This window comes from Pan paniscus, chromosome 17 (assembly GCF_029289425.2).
Source record: "Pan paniscus chromosome 17, NHGRI_mPanPan1-v2.0_pri, whole genome shotgun sequence".
Taxonomy (NCBI): Eukaryota; Metazoa; Chordata; class Mammalia; order Primates; family Hominidae; genus Pan; species Pan paniscus.
The window spans coordinates 86935468-86947829 of NC_073266.2; the positions used below are offsets into that span (position 1 = coordinate 86935468).

General features: G+C 41.8%; 1 protein-coding gene across 2 annotated transcripts in view; it reads left to right on the top strand.

Moving 5' to 3' along the window:
• The first annotated feature begins 1200 nt into the window (after positions 1–1200).
• DOK6 (docking protein 6) overlaps positions 1201–12362 on the top strand; it is a 443254-nt gene continuing 432092 nt past the window's right edge. The window contains exon 1 of one of the 2 annotated variants that reach the window (XM_034944008.3): positions 1201–1838. In XM_034944008.3, coding sequence (XP_034799899.1) covers positions 1773–1838 — 66 coding nt within the window. In that variant the 5' untranslated portion in view covers positions 1201–1772. The remainder of the gene's footprint in view (positions 1839–12362) is intronic. The other variant, XM_034944006.4, reaches the window with a different exon arrangement.

The following is a 12362-nucleotide window of genomic DNA, read 5'->3' on the forward strand; positions in this document are numbered from 1 at the left end:
TGGGCCCATTCCAGAGTGACAGCGGAAAGGATTTTACCATGTTATTCTTAGTATCTGATCTGCCCCAGCATCTGGTACTTTGCACGGTGGAAGGTTTTTTTATTTAAAAAAAAAAAAAAAAGGCTAGCCCACATTAATGAATGAATAGGAATAGTGTGCTGTTAAAGCAAGTAAGAATTTCCATTGGTTTACATGGGCTCTAGATGGAGATTTCTGCAAAGGATGAGACAAAAATCTTCCTTGGATGCTCATCTGGTTGGAGTGAGCTACCTTGTCCTTCAAGTTTTTACATTCCCCCTACAACCCCATTCAAGTTAAGTTTCCTTTCTTTCTATTATTGTGTTTCAAATGGGGTAGGAAATTTTAAATGAGAACCTGGAAAAATACTGCTCACTGTAATAAACAAACATCATCTTTTGAACTTTTACTAAATATAACTGTTGCAGGAGTCACCTTAAAAACTGCCAATCTTTATACATTTTACTAGTTAGAAACATCCTTAGAAGTAAGTACTAAATGTTCTAGCCTATAGTAAAAATCCATATGTTGCCTCCGGCCAAAACTCAACATCGCTCTTTTTCCTCGAATCTTTCACAAAAATATAATCCTAAAAATTAAAACATCTTTACAATAATGAAAAACCTACTTTTCAAATGCCATGTGTTTCTACATTAAGGGGAGAAAGTTTTTCATTTTTTGTTTGTACAAGTTGAGCATTTCAGGAAGTCATTGGTATCCATTGATAACAACCACGTTCTCCATTTTCCCAGAAGAGCCAGGAGCCACTTTCAGTCCTAGTTAACGAAAACGCATGCATACATCAACCACTCGGGTCGGTCGGTCTTCTCCACTCCTTCAGCAGAGGACGTCGGCGCCCGGCTGCCTCGCCCGCCTGCCTGTCTCCAGGCTGCGGGAGGATTAGACACATGCGCACGATTGGTCTCTTTGTGTGCACCGGGAAGGGTTTGGCGTCGATTTACACTTCCTAACGGGGCAGAGACCTGGAACGGCCGCGAGTGCTTGGGAATAAAAATGTACTGTAAACAAGGCCAATGAAATAAGTGTCTCGCTCCCGCTGGCCTTCCGCGTTGGAAGTGTCCCCACTGCCCTTTCCCCGGTGCCCAGCTTGCGAGTGGAGATTTTGAGCCCGGGAATGAGGCGCCGTGTCCTTAGGAATCTCGCGCCCGGGGAGCGCTGCGGGACCGGGGAGCCGGGTGGGGAGCGGGCCTCGGGGCGCGCGGCGGCGGAGGCGCTCCCACCCGCGCGGAGAGGGATGGAGCGCGTCTTGCGAGCGTCTCCAAACCCAGCCACCCCACGGGCCAGGGGGAGGGAGCGGGGCCGGCGCATCAGCCCGCCCCCCCGGCCCGCCCCCTCCCCCCGCGCCGGGGAGCCGCGGTGGTGCGCTCCGGCCAGCTGTGCGCCGCCGAGCGAGGCGCCAGCCCGTGGGTGCTGCCGGGGGCGGCGGCGCGGTGGGGGCTCCCGCAGCTGGCGGAGGCGCGGGCCGCGGCGCTGGGCTCGCGGCGGGGAGCGAAGGTGAGCGCCGGAACGCGGAGGGCTGGCGCGGCTCGCGGCGCCGGGCCCCGTTCCCCGTCCGCGGCGGCCCCGCAGGCGACCCCGCGTCCCCACCGGCGGGAGCTCGGGGAAGAGCGGGCGGCGGCGCTGCTGCTGGCGGCGGCCGGCTGGATGCGAGACCCGCGCAGACCCGGCGGCGGACGGCGGCTCTCGACTCCGGAGAGCGGATCGCGGGGCGCAGGAGCCCGATCGCGCTGGCCATGGCCTCCAACTTTAACGACATAGTCAAGCAGGGCTACGTGAAAATCCGCAGCAGGAAGCTTGGGGTGAGTGGCTCGCTCGGCTTGCTCCTTCCCCGGCGCTCGTTCGGCCCGGCTGGCTGCCTGGCGAGGGGGGGGGGACAGGGAGAGGTGACCCGTGCGGGTACAGGGCAGAGAGGGACCCGGCCCTTAGGCGGATGGCCCGCTTGTTGCTTGGCCAGGTGGGGGCCCACACCTGCCGGGGGGCTCTGCAGACGGACCTGGGGACTCCAGGAGCGCCTGAGTCCCCATCCTCGAGTGCACCGGGCTGTCTTCGACCGTGCGGGGAAGTCAGTAGACGAAAGGGGTTGTCAGTTCCAACGAGGAACGTGCCTTGGAGGAGGTTTCTTTGCGGTGCTATCCACGATGGTCTGTTCTCAAAAGTGTGCGCCTTTCGGGTGGAACTGCTCTGTGTGGCGACGCTCGCGTGTGTTTAGAATCACCATTTTCTGGTCTCCGCTTCCCAAGCTCAATTCGAAATTCCCGTCTGATGCCCTCCCAGCGCCGCGCGTCCCTGCCGGCTGTAGTTTAGGGCGCCTTCGCCGTGGCCGAGGGCGGCTCCCGCGCCCCGCAAGTGCTCCCCTACCCGGGGACCCGCGCCCGCGTGCAGGCAGGTGTGTGCCCCGCGCCCGCCCGCGGTCACTGCTCCGTGACGGCAAAGTTGATGGAGACCTTTCCCTACTTCTTGAGAGATGCGCTGCCTGGCTTGGGAGGGAAACCGTGTAGAACCCAAGGGTTCAAAACTATTCTAGTGACCAGACGAGGCGGTAGGAGGGACTCACGGGAGGCAGCGGGACAGGAGGGGCTGTCACCTGGGCGGGAGCAGCCTAGACTTGAGACGCGAGAGGGAGGATGGAGGGATGGGTAGGAGGTCCCTGGGGAGCGCGCGATGTAGGGTGGCCTGGGAGGCTGACCCCGACTGGCTGGTCCAGAAAAGCGAGGGGAAACTCGTCTGGGAAAGAAAGGGCCCCTGTTCCAGACTCTGGTTGTGTCTACCTCACTGTTCTCCAACTTCCAGTTCTACCAGGCTCCTGCCTCCCGGGGCAAAGGGTCCTTGAGCTAGAACCTTTCCTGTGTTCCCTGATGACTGGATGAATCCTCCAACTTGGAGAAGGGGAAAAAGAGGGGAGGACTTTGCTAATTTTTGTGTAAAAAAGAAAGCAAAAGAAGGGTAGTGTTAGAGGGTAGAAGAAAGATACGGTAGAATCCCCGAAAGAGGGCAGATCACCAAGCACCAGGAGTCGCTTTGTCGGGAGTTGGCGGCGCCAGGTGTTGGGGACAGGAGGACGGGAAAGGCAGACTTGACTCTTGGTGCTGCCTCTGCTGGGTTTCGCATTAAAGGTGCAGACTGTACCCCAAGGACAACAGGGGCCCATTCTGGAACTTCAGCAGCTCTGTAGTAGGCTGGGAGGCTGCAAGAGCGAGTGCGGAGCTGGGTGACAGCAACGCCCCCCTTCCTCTAGCCTGGAGCCAACGTGCGCTGCCGTGAGCCCCACCAAGGCGAGAGAGAGCAGGCGCCAGAATCAGATCCTCGGCCAGGTTTCAAGGGCTTTTCTTGAGTAGAAGAAAGCGCCTCATTCTTTTCCAGGGATATAAGGACGAACCCACGGGAAAAGCTGCGGTTCTCCAGGAGTCTGGTTGTTCCTCGCAGCCCGGACGCAATGCTCGAGTCTGTCACCACACAGCTGTCAGCCAAGGGAGGTGCAGAGCTGGAGGTGGAAGGGAAGCGTCTTCTTAGCTTGACCTTTGAAGCCCTTTGCTTTACGACTGGATGCTTGATCATTTTTCTCGGCCTTTGATCTTCTTGAAATCGCAATTGTATCTGATGCCTCAGACTATATAAACTAATAGATGAGTTAAGTCCCAGACAAGATGTATGTCTGCGTTCACAGAGTCACCTGCATATGAAAATGAGACTGAAGAATGTAGCCTGAGCATCCCCTTCCTGCGCACTTGGCCCTGGAGTCTATAGGATTCCCCTCCACCCCATCCAAGCCTTCCAGGATTTCACACAATAAAAACTGAGTATGTAACCCAATTATAACATAGGGCCCAAGGAAAGTGCATTGAATGCTTCTTGGGTAACTATGGCATTCACAGCGTTTGAAATGTCATCTTGAACGCCATTTCTGCCTAACGATGTGTGCAAATGTATATTTACACTTACAAAGCCTCTTTTGCTATGTTCACTGTTTAGAGCTTTGCCTTTGTAAAGTGCAGCCTTCATAGAAAACAATAAAAGTGTGTTCATATAAAAGTTAATTGCTTTTGTCCTCCATTTCTACCTGAGAAATGTAAACTTCAAAGTTAGATATTGAAACAGTTTTGTTTTAAATTAAATCAAAATATTGAATTCACCTTGACTATTTTGGGAACTTTTTTTTAAGTCAGATACTTTTCTATTCAGAATATTCTAATATGCAGAAGAGTGAATTTAAATGGCAAAACTTCACATAGCTGGTTCTGTGAAGCTTACTAAGTTAAGTGAGTCCCATAAGATAGTAAAACTCTAAGCAAATATTGTGTGCCTTAAAGAGTCATACCCCAAATCATAAAAATTGAAATTATCCAAACATTAATATTTACTTTGCATAGTTAATAACACATATTCCTAATTTTATGGACTCAAAACTATGAACTTTTCCAAATAACATATTTTTTAACTCCAAGGACACGATGAGTTTTGTATGATTTATGTCCAAAACTAAATTTCAAAATATAATTATAATTGAACATACATAGATATTTGATTTATTATGGACAGTACTCATGCTTTCAAAAATCAAAGTCTGTGATATTCTAATGGAGAAAAAAAGGCCTGGATATGAGGCCGATTGCATCAGAGATAATTATTGACATGAAACATAATTTATGATGAAATGTTCTAATGTGCCCTTTGCTCTTCACAGATAAGTGCAATTTTGAATGAGGGCAGTAAGGCATTTCTTGTCCTCTAGGCAGCAAGTCAGCCCTTTCAGAGGAGCTTCCAGGTTTAAGAGGTCAAAAAGGCCCTTGCCCTGTGTCTCACTGGGGAAGCTAGCAACCTGTTGAGTACAGTCCCTTACCCACTCTTTGGGCAAAGAAGTAAAATTTAGTAAGCAAGGCATATATAGCAAAATATCCAGTCAGTTTTTGGTTTGCAGCCAAACTAAGAACTCAATCACTGAAAGCATTAATAATCTAACACTTTGTATATTGACCCTAAATTTATCAAAAATAGATGCAGCTTTGTGGAGTGATCATCATCATCATCACCATCATCACAGTCATTGTCATCAATATCACTGTACAAATTTTAGACTGCTATACCTTGACTTATTCTAGACACAGACCTCACATCATTTTTTTTCAAGGAATTCATTCAAATACATCAACATGACTATTCACAGACACATTGTATGCAGACAAAATAGTGTCTTCTACAGACATTTTATATTTCTTACTCAAACTCAGGTGAGAGATTGGTGTTGATATGTGTGGGTTCTGAAGGAGTGTCTCAGGATAGGGTGGTGTGTGTGTGTGTGTGTATTCAGGTACACACTTAAGTGATCAAATTATCTTGGAGTGCCCACAGTTTAAGAGGCAGTGTACACTGGTGTTTGTGTGTATATTACAGTCATATTGCGTTAAGCCTGAATTAGTTATAATAAAGAACCGCTGCATCATTGCTACTCAGAGTACATCCGGCCAGTCATTGTCACTTTGCACCAACTTTGCTGTAGAGTAAGCAGGGAAATGTGGAGGGACAGATTGCGAGTTTTGAAGAGCACTAACTTTATGAGCTGAGCACCTATTGAGAATTTCGCTTTTTGCATATTTTTGTTTTAACATCTTATTGTGGATTCACCTACCTCTTGCCCTTTCTCCCTTCTTGATTAAAACCTTAAGACACCTCCATTCCTGGCTTAAGGATAATTGATCTCCTTTCCGTAAACACTGTGAGTTTTCCTTTCCTCTCTCAACAGCTTTCCTCGGAGTATTTGTTCATGAGAGATATTTATGAAAATTTACCCTTTTATAGAAGCTCAATGATTAAAATAAATAGAAATAGCTGGACACGGTGGCTCACGCCTGTAATCCTAGCATTTTGGGAGGCTGAGGCAACATGGTGAAACCCCATCTCTACTAAAAATTACAAAAAGTCAGCGGGGTCTGGTGATGTGTGCCTATAGTCCCAGCTACTCAGGAGGCTGAGGTTTGAGAATTGCTTGAACTCGGGAGGTGGAAGTTGCTGTGAGCCGAGCTCATGCCTCTGCACTCTAGCCTGGGTGACAAAGCGAAACTCTGTCTCAAAATAACTAACTAAATAAAACAAAATAAAATAAATAGAAATGTGCATATGTGCATTTGTATATTTTGTCCTTTAGACCATTTTACAATATCTTTGGTCTCCAAGTCTGTAAAAACTAGTTTGTAAAGAGAGATTACATCTTGCATGGCATGCATTACCAATTTCCCAAGAATTAGATGCAATAAATATATTTAAGATAAAACATATAAATAACTTAGTCATTCTGACCATTTAAAAATTCTAAAGAAATTTCAGGATCATTACTTTGTATATGAATTTCCAATATATGGATTTATGGTGCAGAAGTTATAATGAGTGTGTTTCAGTCTTTACTTGTCTAGAATATTGCGAATCCTGGACATTGTTTTCTGAAATGGATCTGTGGTATCTATGTTTATTTATCATTTGTATATTTATCATTTCTCATTAAATACTAATTTAGCAGATGACAATTTCAATTATTTGAACTCTCTATTTGATTCTAGATTTTTATTCATGGTGACAATTATGCATATTCCTTACGCTGTGTGTAGATTTGCCACTTACTTCTGTATCTATACATATTCCTGCAAATAATGCTAGTTCTTAGAATTTTCCAGTAAGCAAAGATCTTATATATCTTCTACCCAATCCCTATATTTTGCATTATCTTCAACTGCATGTTCGTGTGTATGACATCTGATGTATGCTTAGAAACTCTATCTCTATTGGCACTTTTTTTCCTTTTAAAAACATCCCTCTGTCTGCATATGAACATGTTCGATGTTCTTTGAATTTCAAAAATTAAGCCAAAGACAATGAAAATTAAGGTAATTTTTACAGTAAAAACCAAATACAGACATTGTGGCTGGATTTTGCTATTAAATTATTATGCCTATGTAAGACCTGGGAGAGGCGGGTAAATCAGAGAGAGTTATCAAGATTCACATCTCAGTTTTTATCTTGATAGATTTACAGATGACTGCTGGCAAGGTAAACTTTAAAAATGGCATTCCTTTTCTTAGAAAACAAAGATAATACTCAGTACTTAAAGAGATCTTTCAAATGACTGAAATTAATAGATAGTGAGCAGGGAAGTGCTACAGTGGTCAAATATCTTTCTACCATCTACATTCCCAGTTTCCTTAAATGTCTTTCAAACACGCACAGTAATGGTGAATATTTTGGATCAGTATAAAATAGAATACGGAATAAAAAATTAGTTTAGGCTGGGTGCGGTGGCTCACACCTGTAATCTCAACATTTTGGGAGGCCGAGGCTGGTGGATCACCTGAGGTCAGGAGTTCGAGAGCAGCCTGGCCAACATTGTGAAACCTCATCTCTACTAAAAATACAAAAATTAGCGGGGCGCAGAGGCCAGCGCCTGTAATTCCAGCTACTCAGGAGGCTGAGGCAGGAGAATCACTTGAACTCGAGAGGTGGAGGTTGCAGTGCACTGAGATCGTGCCACTGCACTCCAGTCTGGGCAACAAGAGCGAAACTCCATCTAAAAAAAAATAGTTTACTATGAAGCATATATATTTGACATAAATGTCATCTTTTTGAAGTATTTTTCTTAGTTAGCATTGCCCTCTTTGGATCATAAACCATGTAGAAACTGTTGAGTAGGACACTTAAGTATTTGTATCTTTGGACTGTTTCTATTTACATCAATTTTAGAAACTGTAGAAGATAAAAGGTATGCAATACAAACAAAATTGAAATTATCTGTAGTCCCACCATTTAAAGATAATCTCTAGATTCACATATTTTGAAATGCAGTGCTGGTTTTGAGGAAGACATAATTTCTATCAAGTAAGATAAAATAATTAAAAGGGAGCATACTATAATTTATTTAGCCTCGGTTTTATTACTTGTGCCTCACTTTTGTCACAGTATTTTCTGTTTTTCTTCAAGGTCTTGTAACTTTGTCCACAGAGTCCACAAATTCTAGATAGGGAACATTTTCATTAACTTTCTGCATAAATCCTCTTTAGATTTATTTTAAGTTACAGAGCAGTATTATCCTCTAAGTAATTCATTTTTATATTGTTACACTATTATTACTCAATGAGAATATTGCACCTGTCAGTCAAAGTGGACAGAATAAGAAATGATATTTTGCTATAAGCAAGAGCAGAAATTAATAAAGAAAACTATTGTTTACATGGTACTTGCAATGATTAGTGATGGTTGTAACCTTTCAACATGTGCAAAATATTTTGTCTGCCATTTTCCTGAATTATTTGCAATAATTCTTGGTTAATTTTTATTTTTGGCTTAACAGTAAAATTACTGGGAACAAAGACATATTAATGCTTAGTTTGAGACTTCATAATGGTAACATAATCTCACTACATTTTGTACATATTGTGCATCTCACAACTTGTAAAGACTTATCACACATATTATATAAGTCTTATGGTAGGTTTCAAACATATATTCAATTTTTAACCCCCATTCTGTACATAAACTAGAATCCAAAAGAAGTAAGGCAAATCAGCTGGAGTTATTGAGACACAGCTTGGGTTTGTGTGTTTGTGTCTACAAACCTAGGTTTATAACTTCAAGTTCAGTGTAATAGCTGTTATAGAACAGCTACCACTTTGGAGTATATATAGACAAGTTCAACACAGTCATGTGTACCCTTCAAAGTCAAGATGCTTTCTTTGGTATCTTGGTTTAAAGCTGATACAGTCATTCACTGTACTCAATGCTAAGTTATTTAGATTGCAGACAAAAATGCTACTTAGTGAAAGAATTTATGTCACAATAAGGAAGTACTATGCAGATACTTGTCCAGGCCACACTGAATTGACACAATTTCATTTTCATTGATACCAAACACAAATTCACTAACCTCTCCTTTCAAAAAAAAATAAAAATAGAGCACCTTTCAAAATTTACATGACAGTGTCTGGGTAGAATTTTACAAGTCATTTAAATAGTTAAATATCTTTAGTTTAGCATTAACTTTATTTATGGAAGATGATATTTTGTTTAACCTGGCTTTATAAAAGATTATGTTTAAATCAACTTAATGAAAGGTGAGTTCATTTAAAGAAAACCTAAATATAAAAACTATACAGATTAATGGGGATCTGACAAATCAAAAGGCAGTATGTGGTGACATAGTCATGCCTCACATAGTATGACAGTGTTAGCTAAATGCCCAGGCATTGACAGTACTCAACCACAGCACGATCTTAACTCAAGAGACTGGATTATTTTGTTTGTTTCTTATTTTTGTTGCTTGCTGCTTTAAAGGGGGCTTAAATCAAAATAGATGTATTTAAATTATGTTCCTTTATTAAAAAACTATTAATTTTTTAAGTTGCCTATATGCCAATCTCTTATTCAAATGTGTACATTTATACATAAAATGTATTACACGTTGATGTGGTTTGGCTGTGTCCCCACCGAAATCTCATTTGAATTGTAGCTCCCATAATCCCCACGTGTCATGGGAGGGACCTGGTGGGAGGTAATTGAATCATGGGAGTGGTTTCTTCCATGCTGTTCTCGAGATAGTGAGTTCTCACAAGATCTGATGATTTTATAAGGGGCTTCCCCCTTCACTGGGTACTCATTCTCTCTCCTGCCGCCCTGTGAAGAGGTGCCTTCCACCATGATTGTAAGTTCCCTGAGGCCTCCCTAGCCATGCAGAACTGTGAGTCAATTAAACCTCTTTCCTTTATAAATTACCCAGTCTCTGGTATGTTCTTACAGCAGCGTGAGAATGGACTAATACACATGTAGAAACGTGTGTAGTAATTTTTTCCTAACGATTTTTCCATTGTAAATATGGAATTGCTTTTTTCTGATTACTCACTACCCTTTGGCATGTTTATGTGTGTATGTATATGTGTGTACACACACATATACATATATGATGTGCTATATATTGAATATGTATGTATTTCCAAATGGCACATTACTACCCATACACATGGAATTGCTATCTTTCCTGAGTGGATAGCAGAATGCACTCCCCACCTCTGCACCAGAAGAAGAGTTCATAAAATGCTTTTGTAGAATACAAGGAAAGTTTTTAATTCTATAAACCATTTTATGTCTACATCAGTCTTTACTTGGAAAAATAGATGCAATATTTGTCTAAAATTGCAAAGTTAGTATTTTTTCCCCAAAACTATAAAAACTATAACTTTAACACCATGGCAACCAGTAAATTTTATATTTATTTTTGTTTACATAATTCTAGTAAATTTTCTCACATGCTATGCAAAAATAAGAGTAAAATTATACTATTCACATATGTCTCCTTGCTTTGAAAAATATTCCTTTTTGTTTAAACTTACTAGCAAATAGGAATACATTTTCCAGAGTGTTTTAAAGACCATAGGGTAGTTCTGTAGAAAGCATCCATGTCATTTTACTCTTGCTTTCATAGACTTCACCACATATTTGAAATCCTTAAGTTTTAGCTATATAAGTCTTCTAAACCAAAGTACACCTAGTACCAAGTCATGATACTGAATTTACCTAGAAGCTACCAATTTTATGTATAAGTATGAAATATACTATTCTAGACATTTAAAACTGGACAATTATTTAGCACTGTGAAGGCCACTCAACACATTCTGTTGTTTTCTGATATTTTGAATAATTATCTATATTACCTATCCCTTTATTAAAAAACAATCACTCTCAACCACGACTGCATATAGGAGTGACCTGCAGAACTTGATCCTTCCGCCTGGGCTTTCCTCACTCAATTGGCCTGCCTGGAGTTGAGTGTGGGTTTGCTTTAAAGTTCCCTCAAGTGTTTTTAATGTGACACCAGAGTTGATAATTGTTGCCATAAAATGATACTTTTTTAGGAAACAGAGAAAATATGTAACATGCTAGACTCCTCTAAACTGCTAATTACACTGTTGTTAGTGCGAAGACCTCTGATATATAAAGTTAATTATCCATTAAATCCTTTATGTAACACTAATTTCCTGACAGTCTATAATGCTTTATAATGTGAACACAGAAGGAATACAACAAAAAATTTCTTCGATGTACAGAAATTGACTTCATAAACAATGTAACGAACGTGAGTAAATCCTTTCTGAGGACTTTCCAGGCTCTCTTGATACATGACTGATGTGGATTGTATACCAGCAATGTGGATGCTCTTGAAAGATTTCAATTGTCTAATTTGTGTATTCTCATCTAAGTAATTAAGATACCACGGCTATTTAAATTGTACTTAATTTAAGACTCACTGAGTTCTGAACAATGCAATCATGATTTTCCCAATGGGAGATTCAGTGCCTGAGGCTATATTTTTAAAAAACCAGTAGCTCAGAGTCAGTTTTGTATTCTTCATAAACCTGGGCTCATGGCTGTGAAAGACAGTTGCTACCCTGCAACACCTTGCTCCTGATATCTATGAGGTTTATGTTTTATGTTCTTTTCTTTGTTCTTTGTTTCCTACTTGAAGAGATAGGGCATAGATGGATGGATGGGGGGAGAGAAAATCGAAGCAATATATAGCACATACCTCTCGAGTTCATGCAGATAGTAGGTACCCTTGTGGTTTTTAGAGAAAGTGACCATCAAGCTGACAAGTCGTGAATTAAGAAGGGTTTGTTAAAAAGTTCTATGCATAAGACACAACATATCCAGGTAACAATATGTGTCTAGATGAGATGAGTGTGGAGTAATGAAAAAAGATCCAGAATAAGGGTGCTTGTAGTGTTCTAAGAAGCTGGGAAGTTACTTATGTGTTTTACAAGAGGGGTTAATTGTTCATTGTCAAATTAACAAAATTCCTGAGCCGGGGGTGTAGAATAGATTGTAGTGAAATAGGACTGTTGGCAAGGAGCCAATAAGAAGTGAGTTTCAGTATCTAGGAAAGGTACTGCATGCTTCTACAGGCTAGCCAGGATGGAGAACCATTGCCACAGAAGTATTTTGTTTTTCTAGCTCTTGGGAAAAATGAGTCTTTCACCTACTATTGTTTGCATTGAGAATCCATCTGGCAGTCTTATTTTTGCCGTTTGAAAATGATTGGTCTCTTCTGTCTGCTTTTAACATGTTCTTTATCTTTGGTTTTCAGGAGTTTTGTTATGACATGTAGAAATATAGTTTTCATTCCGTTCATCTTTCTTGAGGTTTATAGGGCTTCTTGATTCTATGGCTTGATATCACTCATCAGTTTTGAAACATTCTCCACCACTACCTCCTCAAGTATCAGTTCTGTCCATTCTTTCTCTTTGTCCTTACTCGTATGTAAGGAAGCAGATATATGGCAAGTAATTACTACCTTA